Below are 16,837 nucleotides of genomic sequence, written 5' to 3' on the forward strand. Positions count from 1 at the left end.
TTTAGGTCGCTGTTGAATATACCCTCATTACAGACCACAAGGTTTTTTCATGAGCCTATCTCTCTTCCACCTAACTCCAATGCCTACTTCTTATAACTGCTAGGAGAAAATTCTACAGCTTCCATGCCACTCTAGATGATAAGCAACTCATTTGCACCTCTCCAAGATGCTTGGGTTCCCAGAAAACCCCCTATTGCAGTGGAGCAAACCTCCAAGCTAAGTCAGGTCTGTCTCTCTGCCTGCCTGCCTGGACCTAGCAGAGCCCTTTCCATTCTAACAGTCCATGCATTGCTTGCATGTTAACCTTAGATATCTTTCTTCTCTTTGGGGTTTTGATGGTAGAGGTAGGGTGGGTGCCAGGTGCAAAAATTAAAAATACCTAGGAAGTAGAGGAGCAAGGGGAGTTATCTGTTGGTTGATCATCAGAATCTCAGGTGACAACACGCAGATGTAGAGGCCAGAAGAATAATTTTAAGAGAATGTTATGTATTCTGTTTAATCTTGATTGAGTATTCACAGTTGGGAAGGCACTGTGGTAAAGGCAGGGCTACAGAAGTAAAGATAGACAAGAATTACTCTTGAATCTTCCCTTTCTCTCCTCTCTTCCCATCCCACCTTTTGTATTCTATCAATTTCTAAGTCCTTTTATTTCTACTAATACTTATGAATATTTGCTGGATCTGCCCAGCTTCCTCCCCCCTTCCTTTTTTTTTTTTTTTTTTTTTTGAGACAGAATTTCGCTGTTGTTGCCCAGGCTGGAGTACAATAGCGCAATCTCGGCTCACTGCAACCTCCGCCTCCTGGGTTCAAGCGATTATCCTGCCTCAGCCTCCCCAGTAGCTGGGATTACAGGTATACAGCACCAAGCCTGGCTAATTTTGTATTTTTAGTTGAGATAGGGTTTCTACATGTTGGTCAGGCTGGTCTTGAACTCCCAACCTCAGGTGATCCACCCACCTCAGCCTCCCAAAGTGTTGTGATTACAGGCATGAGCCACCATGCCCAGCCAGCTTCCTCCACTTTTGTGGCCATCACTCTGGCCTTCTGTCTGGATATTCCAGCAGTTCTTCCCGGTCTTCCCCTCCCTCCACCCTAGCTGTGCGACTGTCCTCTGTTCCAACTGTTCTGAAATTCACCCAGCTTTTTGCAATGCAACTTATTTATTTTGCCTGTAAGTCCTCACACATGTGAATTCCTCTAGTGGGAGTACTTTTGACTCCTTTGTGGCCTTTTATGTTTTCTGTACTTTCATCTTTTATTTTAGGTTCAAGGAATACATGTGCAGGTTTGCTACGTAAGTATATTGTGTAATGCTGAGGTTTTGGGTACGATTGATCCCATCACCCAGGTACTGAGCATAATACCCAATAGGTAGTTTTTCAAGCCTTGAAAAGCTCCCTCCCTCACCCTTTTCATAGTCCCCATTGTCCACTGTGGTCATATTTATAGCTGTGAGTACCCAATGTTTAGCTCCCACTTATAAGTGAGAACGTGCAGTATCTGGTTTTCTGTTTCTGCCTTAATTCACTTAGGATAATGGCCTCCAGCTGCATCCATGTTGCTGCAAAGGACACGATTTCATTCTTTTTTACGGCTGTGTAGTATTCCATGGTACATATGTACCACACTTGCTTTATCCAATCCATTGTTGATGGCCACCAAGCCTGATTTCATGTCTTTGCTACTGTTCATGCTGCGATGAACATACGCGTTCATGTCATTCTGATAGAACAATTTATTTTGCTTTGGATATATACCCAGTAATGGGATTGCTGGATCGAGTGGTAGTTCTATCTTAAGTCCTTTGAGAAATATCCAAACTGTTTCCCACAGTGGCTGAACTAATGTACATTCCCACCAACACTGTATGTGTTCCCTTTTCTCTGCAGCCTCACCAGCATCTGTTGTTTTTATACCTTTTTTTTTTTTGAGATGGAGTCTCTCTCTGTTGCCAGGCTGGAGTACAGTGTCACGATCTCGGCTCACTGCAACCTCCGCCTCCCAGGTGCAAGCGATTCTCCTGCCTCAGCCTCCCGAGTGGCTGGGATTACAGGTGTGCACCACTGCACCCGGCTAATTTTTTGTATTTTTAGTAGAGACAGGGTTTCACTTTGGGAGGCTGAGGAGAATCACCTGAGGTCAGGCAATTGTTACCTGCAATCTTCTTGTTATTAAATAAAATGAACACTTTTCAGTCCTTATCATTCCTACTAAACTATGAACATGGGTACCCATTTACATTATGATCACAATGATGGCAATATAATTACATGATTAGTAGTATTGCATCAATACTTAGTCCACTTCTAATTTTTGATTGTACCACTTTCTGACTCCTATCTTCACTTTTAGCATAATACTTTGCATATTCCATAGTTCACTATTTTACTTCCTCTGTAGTCATATCCTGAGCCCCTGTTTCTGTTTTCTTGCTTTCATACCCATTTCTAAAGCACCCTCAACTTGGCTCAACCTGCCTCTCCGCCTTCTCTGCTCCCACTTTTGGGTGGTTGATGCTGTTGATGAAAAGTCCTACCATTGTGCAGAAGGCATGATCTCCAGTCAAGTTTTCCAACTCTTCCCAGGTATCCTTCTATGTCTCCCAATCAGTTCTCTCTCCCATTCTCCACAGCTCTTAATTCAGACATTATCCATTTTTATTAAAACTCCCACTTCATTCATCTTCTGCCCCATAGGTGAGTGTTATCTCTCCATCTTGTTTCAAGTATCAGATGGAAGCCATCCTCTGAAAATTTCCTCATTGTCCTCCCACCACACCTGTATGACCTGCACACAGACCTGCATCTCCACCCACCCTCCTCTTTCTCTCCTGCCTCAACATCCCAAAGGCAACCTAACCTGGATCTCATTATCTGCCTCCTTTTCTCTATCTTATACTACCTAATTCTCATTAGCTTTGAAATCAGCTCATATCTCTCTTCTCTTGAAAATCAGTCCTTTACATGTCTGACTGTCTGCTATGGTCTTGTGTGTCTTCTTCTTACATTGCCACACTTCTTGAGAGAAACACCTGGATTCACTGTCTCCACTTACTGACCTCCTTTTAATTCCTCAGTTTGTACCCACCTGGCCTCGCCACTACATCCAAATTGCTCTCACCTTGATTATAAACCACCTTCTTATTATTAAATCAAATGAACACTTTTCATTCCTTATCTTAGTGGAACACAGTAGCATTAGAAGGAATTAAAGACCCCCCTCTTTTCTGGAATTTTCTCCAGCCTTAGTGCTAGGAATACCAGCCCCTCCTGGTTTTCTAGCCACTCCCTCTCATTCTCCTTTGCCGATACCTTAAATGTTGGCATTCCTCAGGATCCTCTTTTATTATCACTCCACATACTGTATAGGTCATAGCTATTCTCATGATTTCAGTTAACATCTGAATGCTGACCCCTTTCATATCTATATCTCCATTGAAGGCACTCTGAGCTCCAGACCTCTCTAGTGAAGACTTTTGGCTTGAGTGTCCCTCAGACACCAACTGATCAAAAATCAAATTCATTATTTTTCCTATCAAGTAACTCTTCCTCATCCTGGGCTTTACTTCTGTGAATGGCACTAACATACACTCAAAATTGAGCTCTTCCTCCTCCAAATCCAGAACCTCTCTCTCCTTCACCATCCACATCCAATGATCAAGTCCTGTATTTTCCATTCTATTAACATGTTTCAAACCTACCTTCATCTCTCCATTTCCACCACCATCTGCCCTTTGGCTGGGTTATTGCCATGAGCTAAGTTGCTACCTTTACTTTTGCCTGCCTCCCAAACCCCATCATTCTTTTTTTGAGACTGAGTCTTGCTCTGTCACCCAGGCTGGAGTGCAGTGGCGTGATCTTGGCTCACTGCAACCTCTGCTTCCCAGGTTCAAGAGATTCTCCTACCTCAGCCTCCCACGTAGCTGGGACTACAGGCATGTGCCACCAAGCCCGGCTAATTTTTGCATTTTTAGTAGAGATGAGATTTCACCATGTTGGCCAGGCTGGTCTCGAACTCATGACCTCAGGTGATCCCCCCACCTCGACCTCCCAAAGTGCTGGGATTACAGGCATGAGCCACCCCACTTGGCCACCCCATCATTCTTTATGTCCTAAATTCGACAGGTCGGGTTACTCATCATTTCTCATGTCTGTAGAATAAGGAGGGTACAGCAATTTATCAGATGAATTCACACAAATGTACTATGCTGCCCTTCCCGTGTCCTTGACACTCCAATCCACCCTGTAGCTGGAATCATCTTTCTAAGGTGAAAGGGTTATGACAGCACTGTCTTGCTTAAAACTCTCCAGTGATGCCCCGCTGTCTTCAACACAAGTCTAGACTCCTCAATGTGTCTTATGAGTCCCTTCATGGTCTGGCCCCCATCTTGCCCCCTATTATGGGTTGAATTGTGTTCCCTCAAAATTCCTACAATGAAGTCCTAACCCTCAGCACCTCAGAATGTGAGCTTACTTGGAGCTGGGCCTTTACGGAGGTAATCAAGTTAAAATGAGGTCATTAGGCTGGGCACGGTGGCTCATGCCTGTAATCCCAGCACTCTGGGAGGCCGAGGCAGGTGGATAACCTGAGGTCGTGAGTTCAAGACCAGCCTGACCAATATGGAGAAACCCCATCTCTACTAAAAATACAAAATTAGCTGGATATGGTGGCAGGCACCTGTAATCCCAGCTACTTGGGAGGCTGAGGCAGGAGAATTTCTTGAACCTGGGAGGCAGAGGTTGCAGTGAGCTGAGATTGTGCCATTGCACTCCAGCCTAGACAACAAGAGTGAAACTCTGTCTCAAATAAATAAATAAATAAATAAATAAAATGAAGTCATTAGGATGGACTCTAATCCTAGACAGCTGGAATCCTTATAAAAATGAGAAATTTGGACACAGAGATAGACACATACAGAGAGAAAATGATGTGGAGATACAGGGAGAATGCCATGTGGCCATGAACATGGCCATCCGTAAGCCAAGGAGAGAGAACGGGAGCAGCTCCTTCCCTCACCGTGTCAGAGGGAACCAACCTCACTGACAGCTTGATTCCCAGCATCTGGCCTCCAGAATTGTGAGGCCACCCTGTTTGTAGTTCTTTTTTTTTTTTTTTTTTTTTTTGAAACGGAGTTTCACTGTTTCACCTAGGCTGGAGTGCAGTGGCACGATCTTGGCTCACTGCAACCTCTGCCTCCTGGGTTCAAGCAATTCTCCTGCCTCAGCCTCCCGAGCACACCATCACGCCGGGCCATATTTTGTGTTTTTAGTAGAGACAGGGTTTCACCATGTTGGCCAGGCTGGTCTCGAACTCCTGACCTCACGATCCACCTGCCTCGGCCTCCCAAAGTGCTGGGATTACAGGCGGGAGCCGCCACGCCCGGCCACTGTGGTACTTTCTTCTGACAGCCCTGGCCCTCTTTTCTTTCCTACACTTCTGCCAGCGGCACCCCTGCCTCCTTGTTCTACCATCTACATCCCCTGAATACAGTCAATTCTCTTAAATCTTCAGGCCTTTGCACAGGCTATTTCCTCAGTCTGGAATGCTCCTTTCCTTAGCAGTTTGCCTGCCTAACTCCTGTGTCATTTAATGTCTTGGCGTAGTGCCTTCCTCCTCTGGAGAGTTCTTCCTGGCCATCCATCCTTCCTCCACCTCCACCCACCAAGACTTTATTACATGCCCTTCTGGTAGCACATAGCATGCGATTATCAGACTACGCATTATTCCCTATTTTCTTGTCTCCTCGCTAGATGGCAACTTCCTGAAAGTAGGAATTATGTCATAGAAATCTACTATTTCTGCTTTTTCAGCACCCTTTGGTACTAGCACCCCAACTTTCCCTTAGAAAAACTCACCTTCCCTACTGCCAGTCCATGAGATTCAAATGATCCCACTCCATAGCTCAGGGCCGAGCAGGGTATCCAGCTCCTGTGCATGTATTTATATCCGCTTCTCATGGCCATAGATATGGATTCAGGGATGACCATGACCTGCTGGGACCACTGAGAGCAAGCTCTGAGATTTCTGCTAGGATTCTCAGGACTGAGAAACTCTCTTGTTGCTGGAATTGCTACATGTGGGGCTGCTGGCAACCCATGGCCTTGTTGATTCTACATAGGAGAGCCCACCAGAAAGTAAGGCTGATGCAGGGGCAGAGAGAGCTGTGGTAGGGAGAAAGATCAGTTCTTAGCTAAACCAGGGCTTGGGACATTTGTCCATTCCAGGGCTCTTTTCACAGTCTGATATTTCCCCTATGTGGTTTATAGGTTCACCAATGACAAAATAATAGGCAGGAATAAATTTAAGAGGAAAAAGTAGATTAAAAACTAGGTCTTATTCAGGAAGTCTATACATATAGGCCTCTTGATACCCAGTTTATCCTGTGTTATTATTCAACTTGCTCAGTTACTAAACTGATGAAAACATTGAATTCGCTAAGTTGTATATGTATGTATGTATCTTAATGGGTATATACATAGCTTGAGAATCTGTTTTGCAAAAGTTCTGATTTTATTAGTATGATCCATAGTAAGTATCAGTTCAGGCAGTTTGTGCAGTGCTTAAGATCCGGGCTTTGGAGGCAGGCAAATCACAGTCTGACTCTTGGCTCTGCCATTTTTCAGTTGTGTAACTTTAGGCAATTTACATATCCGCTAAGCCTGGTTTCTTTATTTGCAAAAATGAGGATAATAATGGTACTACTTCATGGGCCCATTGTGGGAATAAAAGGAAATAACACATATAAATAGTACATAGCATAAGGCCTGGGTACATCACACAGCCACGGAAAAAAAAAGTTTTACATTTCTTTTTAAAATAAACATTTTATTTAAAAATATATGCTTTTTTTTTAAAAAAAAAGAACACATGCCAACTTTGGTATTTTAGCCACTGCTTTTTGTCTCTTCCCAATAACCCACATTTCTTTCTGATTATGCTCAATTGAGCCAAAGAGACCAACGTGAAAACACCACTCCACAAGGTCCCACAGAGAACCTATGCTTGCTCTTTTTTTCATTACAAAGTGTCTCTTTGTGCTTCACTGAGGGAGGATTTTAAGCACCCAGCAATACACTGTCCTCCGTTCCTACTGCAGGGCCATTGGAAAGGAACTCTGGGGAGCAGTGTGGGTTCCTTTCCTTTGGAAAACATTAAAAAAGCTTCCAGCATCCCCATCATTATACTCCCCTTTTCCATGAACACACAGGAGCTATGAAACCACTTCTAGGAAATGCATGCTCCAGTGTTCACGATGGGAGCAGATGGTTAAAATAAGCACAGGAGACCTTCTGGCGTTGGTTTGTCTTAATCCACAGGGAAAATCGCTGATTCCCAGAATCAAAAGGGAACTTACTCACATGTTATTGCATTCAATGAGTCCTATGATAATTTCCCTGGCAGATGACAACAAAATTCTTCCCAGATCTCATCCTGTCTTGAAATCGTCTCCCCATGGGTAGGCTCAATCTAGCCAGGGTTACTCTATAAACCTGGACTCTAGAATCAAACCCAGCTCCTTAACGCAACTGACCAGATCTTGGCACTATAGGATTGTCTTGTTCCAGGACCTGGGCTCTGTGTGTCTATCAGTATCGTCTGTCTAATAAAGCATTGGCAATTTTGACCCTGAACCAACCTACCGGTTTATATTGGATTTATGAGAAAACCAAGAACCCAGACTCTTCACTACAGGTTTTCTCATATCTGATATTTGATCGCAAACTGTGTACCAGCAATTTTGGGAACTTCCTTCTGTGAGGAAGGCAGCTGAGGGCTGTGGGGGGAAATCAAGTTGCCTTCATATTCTTAGATGATTTTCTTTTAAGGGCCAGAGGCTCACCAGTAAGTGTCCCTTTTGTCTATAGAGCTGCTACGATAAGTAGGGATAGGACACAAAAATGCTTCCTCCACCCTTTCCTTATTTTCAAGGGGCTTCTGTATCTGGCAATCAACACAAATCTTCAAACTCTCGTGGATGTTTTAAATGATGGGAGATATTAAAAGATCTCCAAGTGATAGACTACTGGTGTTTGTCCACAAAGAAAAAGACAAGAATTTTGAAGTGAGAGATAGCTTTTAGCTAAAAAGTGATCCCCACCTCCACCCCCTCTTGGAAAAATGAAGACCCTTTTTTTTTTTCATCATAGCTGAAAGGTTTCTAGTTTGAGGACTGGGAGATTCTTAGTGTTCTTGCATGTAGCAAATACAACTCCCTGGTCATTCAAATCTGAACAATCTGTGCTGAATCAATTCAGTATTGTTTATCTGAAGATTTGTGTGCTCTGCCCATGGTGGGCATTAAATATTAGCCACTGGATGAGTAAATTTGTTGTGGGAATTTTCAGCCAGACCAGAATCTGTTTCTAAAAGAGCTGATTGACTTTAAAATAAATAACATTTGGAAAGGACTATTTTGAATGCTTGGGATAGGTTTTATTGATGCTTTTTTTTCAGGTTGGACGTAAATGTTTTTGAATGGCAAAAGGCTGACAGTTCTCAGACCCTCTATTATTCAGGTGAAGATTGTCTTGGTTTCCTCAATTACTGGTACAATTATTGTAGTGCTAAGAATGACTTCTCCTTAAAAAAATTCTGATTTACTTCTCATAATGTGACAGCTGAACTGAGAAGTTCATAGATCAGAAAGTTTGGCCCTTTTTTTCTTCCCTCCTTTCTTTCCTCTCTCCTTTCCTTCCTTCCCTTCTCCCTCCTTGTCTCTTTACCCCCCTACCCATCTCCTGTCTTCCCTTCCTCGCTCCCTCCCTCTTCTTCCTCCCTCCCTCCCTCTCTTCCTCCCTCTTTCTCCCTTAGACTAGAATATGTGTTGTCTCAATAACGTTGATAGAAGCAGGGTCACTACTAATAAGCACTGGCTTCCTGCAAGCACTTGCACGAATAAATTTTTTGACTTCTTTAGATAAGTATGAATCTACCAGACTGCAGCAGATAGCTGCAAATGTCTTCAAGTCTTCATCACCATGGGGGTTCAGAGGTCTTAAGAAAACTACACATGGTCATCTTCAGGTTCTAAGAGCGTTAGGGAACTTGAATGTGACCATCTTCGTAAGTCTCTGTACATCTTTTAGTCATGCCTGATTCGTCATCACAAAAGACACAACGAAGAGTTTAAAAGAATTTAAAATAAAATTCTCAATGGGAGACAAATTCATGGATTATCTGATCTACTGGAAGCAGCCAACTTCATCAATTTTCTCCCAATTATCTCCAGTTTTCTCCCTCAAATTTCATGTCTGAGCTATGAAGAGAGAGGGTGAATGCGGTTTGTGGAGACCGTAGAAGCAGGTTGAGAGCAGTTATCCAGAGATCTGCTCTTTTAACTGTGTTGGTTTGCATTAGGATATAGGAACCATTTTATCTTTTGTCTTCCGTAAGGCATATCTATCAGTCCTGGGTCATAGCCTCAAAGATCCCCATAAAAAGGTACAATCTGGAGAAGTACAGAGGCCTCCTAAGTAGGTCTAGTCTCTCAGATAGAAATACCCAAGGAAAAAAATAATTAACACTCAGTCCCAGGTCTCAGAGTAGGGGCACTGTGTGAGTTTGTTTTCCAAAGGAAGTAAGGGGAAGAAAAAGAACATACAAACAGCAAAACGTGACACCTGAAAAGTGCACTGACCAGCAAGCTTTGTCAAGACCCCAAGAAAACACCAACAGCTGAGGAATGAACAAATGTGTGGAGTGTATTAATAAGGTTTTCTTCCCCAGTAGCTTCATCTTCAAAGGAAACACTGGCAATTTTTTCTTCTGGATTTTTTTGGTTCTGATGACTGACATAAAAGCAAAATAAAAAATTTACCACGTGGATCTTTTAAAGCACAATACAGATAAAGGAATGTAAAATGATTTTCTTGTTCCTTTCATATTCCTCTATAAGAGACTGTGATACCATTTCCAGCTACTAATGGTGAAGCCGTTCTGTCTTTTCACATCCATATTCATTGCCAAGATGAGCTTGTTCACGATAAGCAAGTAGCTGTGAGTCATCGGGTTGGAGCCGTTAGTCATACACAGAGAGGCAACGTGTAGTCTGGTTGATTAATCAGAAATTCATAGTGAGAAAGGCCAGGTATCATTCACAGCAGATTAAGGGTTAAAGGCTTTTGGTGTAGAACTCTGTAACGCCGCTTTTGAAGATACATGCACACACAGATATAATATACACATATGTATATATCTATTATACATACATGTATGTTTGTGTGTGTATGTGTATTCCTCCACATTCCACCCCCAGAATAAGATCTGGCAGCTTTCAGAGTAGCAATCACCAAAAACTCTCTGTGTTCACACATTTTTACAAGTTAACAATGGAATGACTTCTAAATCTTTGGTTTATCAAAAAGAGAGCTTCTAAAATCACAACATTTTTGATTATTTTTTCTATAAGTGCACGGTGAACTTTTTTTTTTTTACAAAAGATAAAAACAGTGCCTTAGTGATTTAAATAAAAAAAACAAAACAACAGCAATAGCTCCTTTCTACAGCATGCAACAATATAAAATGGTGAACTGGAGCCACAGTGAGCCTTACAGAGACTGTCCTGAAATTTTAGCTTTTTCCAACTCCCAGCCAAAGCCACGAGAGGTAATGAGGAATGCACATTAGACCACTGTCTTTTTCCTTCCGTCGTTTTCAATGTGCAATTCTGTTTTCTTTCAAAAACCCAGATCTGAAATTCTCTCCTGTAAATATCATCCATATTTGTCTTTACAATGTAATGATTTCCAATTTCCCCAGAGCAACACAAACCAATAATTTCTTGAAAACTAAACGAGAATAGAAAGAACTTCGTGACTGATGGACCAAGTCACCAGTTTCTTCCTCAAGAAATTCTTGCAACTTCCTTTTGCAGCAAACTGTGCGTGTGGAGAATGAGTTCTCCAGAAGAACCTGGATTGTTAAATTTTTCAAAAATGGCTTTCTTAGGAGTATGGCAGCTTGTTAGAACTGAGAAGTCCTCCCCTCCCAATGTTGGGGCAGAAAAAGAAAGATGGCCAAACGAGGAACAGGAAAGGATTGGTTCCTTGAAGGAAAAGTGGAGTGGGAGAAAGATAAACTGATAGTAACAAAACAAAAGGAGAAGCTGGACTCCCATAAGTAATAGTCCTTTTATAGGAACCCAGGGTGTTTATCCCAGGGTATGTGAAATGATGTTATTCTCTAGTCCTGTCTGAATTATCCCTGGTAGGGCTTCCTTCCTGTGCCTCGAGATATACTTCTACCAATGTGGTCATCTCTAGTCTTTGGAACTGAAGGGGGCTGTGTTGGAGAGCTTGTGGCATCTCCTTCGGGGGAATAAGGTCTGCATCCTTCAGGGTTCTCATCTAGGACACGTACTTATCAGCACAGAGATGGTGGGAATGATTGGGCCACTGGTTAAAAAAGAAGAAAGCTCTGAGTGGAGTTCTGTGGACTCAGTTCAGGTTAATTGTTATTAGTGACCACATCGAGTCCTGGGTACAGGTTCAGAACCACTCCAGCAGGGCAGTTTTGTGGTAGAGGGAAAATAGAGTTGATTTAGCTTCCCTGGAAATAGATTGGTTTTGTTCCTCTGTCTCAAGAACTTTTGATCTGAAGCTGGGTCTGGCTTCTCTTTTGAAAGATAGTAATGGAGACATTGGGCAACAGCTTCCATTGCAGGTATGTCTTCCATAAGCTTTGAGGGGCTGGCTTCCCTGTACTCCCAAAAGACTATGTTTTCCTTCCAGGTTATGTCTAGTGAATTCATGAGAAAAGCTTACAGTGTGAGCTTATGCCCCAACAATGCCTGAGAAAAATTATGGGCTAGAAAATATACTGGTCTTTGAAAAGGCAGTGAAATATCTTTTTTGGCATCCTTAATCTGAGAAAGCACATTTTTTTAATGCATTGTTGAAATCATTAACAGTTACTGAATGTTGGTAAATATTACAGAATATGTATTTCTAAAAATGACTTTTGTTCTTGTTCATTGGCACAGAAATCATTGCTTCTTTTTAATTCTCTTCTTCTTCTGTTTTTGGACAGTAAAGTATGTATGGCTGTGTGCTTTCCCCCATGGAACTCCATTGGTCTTCCATAGCACTGGTGCATTGGGCATTCTACCACTGCTGCAAGTGAAGGTCCATGGAAGAATTCAAATTGAGATCAGTGACATCCAGGAAATCGATGTTGAAGATGCTGGGGCTGCTGGTGGTGAGGGCGCTAAAGCCTGGTGTGGAATTTGGCGGAGTGAGGTCCAGCCACTCCATGGTTTCCCAAGGAGATTCAGTGAAGCTTAACTGCAGCCCATTGCTGTCCACAGAAGAGGGTGAAAACTGTGTCTGCATTGGAGAGAGGGGGCCTGGCAAGATCTCATGTGCATTGAAGAGGTCTTCTGCAGCCTTCCCAGAGAATCCATCCATTATCCCATCAAAGTGAGGCTCTTCGCTCCCAATTTTTAGAAGGGTGACATCACTCACCTTTCCTAGGGGGCTCTGGGAATTTAATAAAACTTCAAGATGCTCATCACTGTCGGTGGCATAGGGATCAAAGGGGATCTGGCTGCCTGAAGAGGCTTGTTCAAAGGAAGCCGAGGGCTTGGTGAGGACAGCAGTTGGACTTCGGGAAGATCTGGGTATCTTTGGGACTTTTTGAAGACATGAGTGATCCTCTCTAGCATCTGCTGGCATTTCTGTGGGCAATACACGATGTGACTTGTTAAATCACTTCAAATTGAGCATGCCACACAATATGAGTGAGTTACACTTAGATACAGAAGATGGCCACGCTTCCCTGGTCACCGCTCACCACCCAGTCTCATCTCTAAGCTGCTCTATCAATCTCCAATTCATCTTCCCTCTGGTTTTTCCCAAACCCTTTCCTCTTGGGAATTCCACTCTGTGATTATTAAACTCTCTTCTCTGAAGGTTCCTGGCCTACTCCTCTGACCCCGGGTAGTCCCTTGAGGACACTGAGTCCATCCCAACACCATCGATGAGGGACCAGGCGCCATGCCATTGCCACTTTCTGATTGCTACTCCCCCCGCTTCTGATGACAACTCAGCAGTTTTGGGTTTTGAGGGTGACAGCAATGCCTCACCCCTAGCCTCCTGGTCACTCCCCCTCATCTACTGAAAACTCTACTTCCTACTCCATTGCCTTTTCCCCACTTGAACCCTTCTCATTCTGTAACCTGAGCATCCTTGGAAATCACAGTGTTCATGCTGGCCTCTCAGCTCCCGACTTCCTCCTCAACTCCAGTGATTCCCCCATTGCCACTCTGTCAGACACACCTTGGATTGTGTCATCTCCAAATACTGCATCCCTCTGAAAGCTCACTTTCAAGCTATATTTTCTACTCTCTGTCCATCCTCTCCCAACCCTCCAAGCCACTTATTACGTACCTTGTAACAATAATTTCCCAACCATTTACAGTCACAGTAATCCATAGACTCTACTATGTTATCACTGTCCACCAGCCCCTCTGGTCTTCACTTCTTTCCTTGTCTAGCCTGTATTTTTGGCAGAACCCCACACCTGGAGGAACCTGATCATCTGCCTTCGCTGAGCATGCTCTGGATCAGCAGAACGTTGCAAGAGAAAAATTAAACAACTAAGCTGACTTGGTTTCACTTTAGATTTCTGAGGTCAGACCTACAATTGGCATTTAAGACTGCAAAACAACCCTGCTGTGTTTCTCCAGAAAACTCAGTTCATTCATGATTAAGTCATAACTGCTCTTCTTCCCCTGAATCTTCCACACTCCCGTTCTGCATCCTCACGCTTTTCTGGCCTTGCCACATATTTCATTAAAAATATACAAGGGCAGGCTGGGCGTGGTGGCTCATGCCTGTAATCCCAGCACTTTGGGAGGCCTAGGTGGGCAGATCACGAGGTCAAGAGATTGAGATCATCCTGGCCAACATGTTGAAACCCCGTCTCTACTAAACATACAAAAAATTAGCTGGGCGTGGTGGCATGCGCCTGTAGTCCCAGCTACTCGGGAGGCTGAGGCAGGAGAATTGCTTGATCCCAGGAGGCGGAGGTTGCAGTGAGCCGAGATCGTGCCACTGCACTCCAGCCTGGCGACAGAGTGAGACTCCGTCTCAAAAATATGTGTGTGTGTGTGTGTGTGTGTGTGTGTATGGGCATCTGATATGAACTCTTCTCATCTTTCCATTACAGAACTCATTTACATACATATGTTTGTACCCATCTCTTCCTTCTTCCCTCTTGCTACAATGGCGGAAAGGTCTGTTCACTTGCTTGTTGTCTGTCTCCCTTAACAGACTGTAAACTCCATAGAAATCAGGATCTTGTCTGATGCAGCACGGAGACTATGACAACGCCTGGCTACCCCTTCTCTGAGTCCTTTGCTACCTCCGTCTCTGACATTTTACATGTTTTTGGCTTAAGGATTCCTCCCTGAGTGCTTTTATTTTGATCTACACATGCTCCTTAGGTCATCTTATTCATTTGTGTGGTTTAAAATTCTAGGTACACACTCCATAATTTTTTAAGTAAATAAATGAACAAATTAAAAGGTGACAAAAAGAACATGCTGATTATGTTTTATTGCTAGCATGGATAACATTTAAGCATGAATGAACCATCCAGTGGAAGGTTGCTAATTGAATTTCACTTTGAGTAGGTAGCACAAAATGTTCATTATCTGCTTTTTTCTTTTATTATAATTGAGAAGGCAGGGGCATTGAGATTAGAACATAGAAAGAAGAAGTGCAGCAAGAGAAAACACTTAAGGAAACAAGGATTAGGCTGAAACATGAAAACTATTAAAATGATTGCTACAAAATGCTCCTAGGACAAAGGCAGTGAGGAATCATCCACTAAGCCTTCTTTTATCAGCTCTAAAAATGTGCGAGAAGCTCAAAGGAAATGGCTCTCCCTGAGGACTACCTGGTACATCCAACTCACAGCATGCATCTGATCTGGGTACCGAGAGTTCATTCCTTAGAGTTCATGTGGGCTCAGAATGTCCTAAGGGACAGGACACAGGCAGTCTTACCTCCGCTTTCAATAAGCACGTCCAGGAGTTCATCCATCTGCTGACTCCGGGTCATTTGCTATTACAAATTAACCAAAGGAGGACAGACAATTTAGAAGGTGGTTATCTCCGTAGGAAATCATTAGAAGCAGCACTGCAAGATTTTAAACTAGGTTTGGTCAAGGTATTTTTTTTTCCAATTGTGGCAAAATACACATCACTTTAAATTTGCTATCAACCATTTTTAAGTGTACAGTTAAGGGGCATTAAGTACATTCACACTATTGTGTGACCATCACCACCATCTGTCTTCAGAATTCTTTTCATCCTGCAAGACTAAAATTGTGTACCCATTAAACCATAATTTCCCACACCCCATCCTTTAGCCCCTGGCAACCGCCATTTTCCTTTCTGCCTTTACGAATTTGACTATTCTATCTAAGTCCCTCATATAAGCGAATCATACAGTATTTATTCTTTTGCAACTAGCTTATTTCCCTAAGCGTAATGTCCTTAAGGTTGATCTATGTTGTGACATGTGTCAGAATTTCTTTTTTTTTAAGACTGAATAAAATTCCATTGTATAGATATAACACATGTTGTTTATCCATTCATTTGTCAATGAACATATGGGTTGTTTCTACCTTTGGGCTACAGTGAATAATGCTGCTATGAACATAGGTCTATTGCCTAAAAAATTTTAAACCATGTTTGATTAAGCTTCAGTAGTAATTTTAGGCAGATAATCTACTGAATGAAACAGTCTACTACAACAGGAGAAGGGAAAAAGAAGGCAGAATGCTTTCTAGCATAGGGTACTTTAGAGTCGGTTCAGTTGTTTGAGAGGTTTTCATCCCAGGAGCAGGACATCTTAATATATAGAAAATGTCTTTTTAGGCTCTTACTTTGAAGTAACCTGAATCTACCTCTTGCTTGGTTGCTCCAATGTGGCCCAAGAACTTGGCTCATATTTTGATGGTTCCTCATTGCAGTAGCTTGAGGAACCTGTAGACACCAGTAGGGTATGCCCCCTCCTCTCTGGCTCATCTCAGTAGAGTCTTATTTCTGGATGTCCACTTTGCCTGGCCCTTTTCTTTTGAAACTGAAGAATCGGCTGATGTTTACAGAAACCGGGGGAGAGGAATGGGGAGAACAAAGGCATATATCCATCTCACTCCTCTGAGAGCCCAGACTCAATAAACACAGGTATCGGTAATCAATATGGATGGGAGCACTGACCAAAAAATGAGTCATTTATCAGTTCAGAAGGTACCAGATGCCTAAGGGTCTGGCAGGTAATGGAAATGAACTGAATATAGAATAAGAAAAAGAGGCAGAGAGCAGAGCATAGCTGTGGCTCAAAGTAGCAAAAGAACCTTGGTTTAGGCAATTGTTGTCTCGCAGCAGTGTGGCTCCTGGTTTGCCAGATCCTCTAATTTTTTAGAAATGAGAAAGCCCACTCTGCATACCATCTCCTGTTATTTAAAACATTCTTTAAGCCAAACAAAACTTAACTGCAGGCTGACTTTGATCTGTGTGATACCCATATGCAGTAATTGATGTAAATGTTCTTCTCTGGGTTGAGCACATATGAAGGGCTATCGAATACCTTATCCAAGTTCAGACTATTTGAAATAGGGGATCATTAATTGTTTCTCTTTTTCTTTCTTTTTTTTTTTTTTGAGATGGAGTTTTGCTCTTGTCACCTGGGCTGGAGTACAGTGCTACAAACTCGGCTCACTGCAACCTCCACCTCCCAGGTTCAAGCAATTCTCCTGCCTCAGCCTCCCGAGTAGCTGGGATTACAGGCACACACCACCACACCCAGCTAATTTTTGTATTTTTAGTAGA

The 16,837-nt window shown here is 42.8% G+C and overlaps 1 protein-coding gene and 1 long non-coding RNA gene across 2 annotated transcripts in view; one reads left to right on the forward strand and one right to left on the reverse strand.

The window, feature by feature from the left end:
* The window catches only part of LOC130540934 (uncharacterized), a 30,194-nt gene extending 14,613 nt beyond the window's left edge, over window positions 1-15,581 (forward strand). Inside the window, exon 2 of the long non-coding RNA XR_008954967.2 lies at window positions 12,028-15,581. This is a non-coding gene — a long non-coding RNA (uncharacterized LOC130540934). The remainder of the gene's footprint in view (window positions 1-12,027) is intronic.
* The window catches only part of MYOCD (myocardin), a 100,207-nt gene continuing 93,050 nt past the window's right edge, over window positions 9,681-16,837 (reverse strand). The window contains exons 13-14 of the mRNA XM_003829385.4: window positions 15,008-15,065; window positions 9,681-12,673 (exon numbers count right to left, since the gene is read on the reverse strand). Of these exons, the coding sequence (XP_003829433.1) occupies window positions 12,102-12,673; window positions 15,008-15,065 (630 nt within the window). The 3' untranslated portion in view covers window positions 9,681-12,101. The remainder of the gene's footprint in view (window positions 12,674-15,007; window positions 15,066-16,837) is intronic.

The sequence above is a fragment of the Pan paniscus genome, chromosome 19, assembly GCF_029289425.2.
Source record: "Pan paniscus chromosome 19, NHGRI_mPanPan1-v2.0_pri, whole genome shotgun sequence".
Classification (NCBI taxonomy): Eukaryota; Metazoa; Chordata; class Mammalia; order Primates; family Hominidae; genus Pan; species Pan paniscus.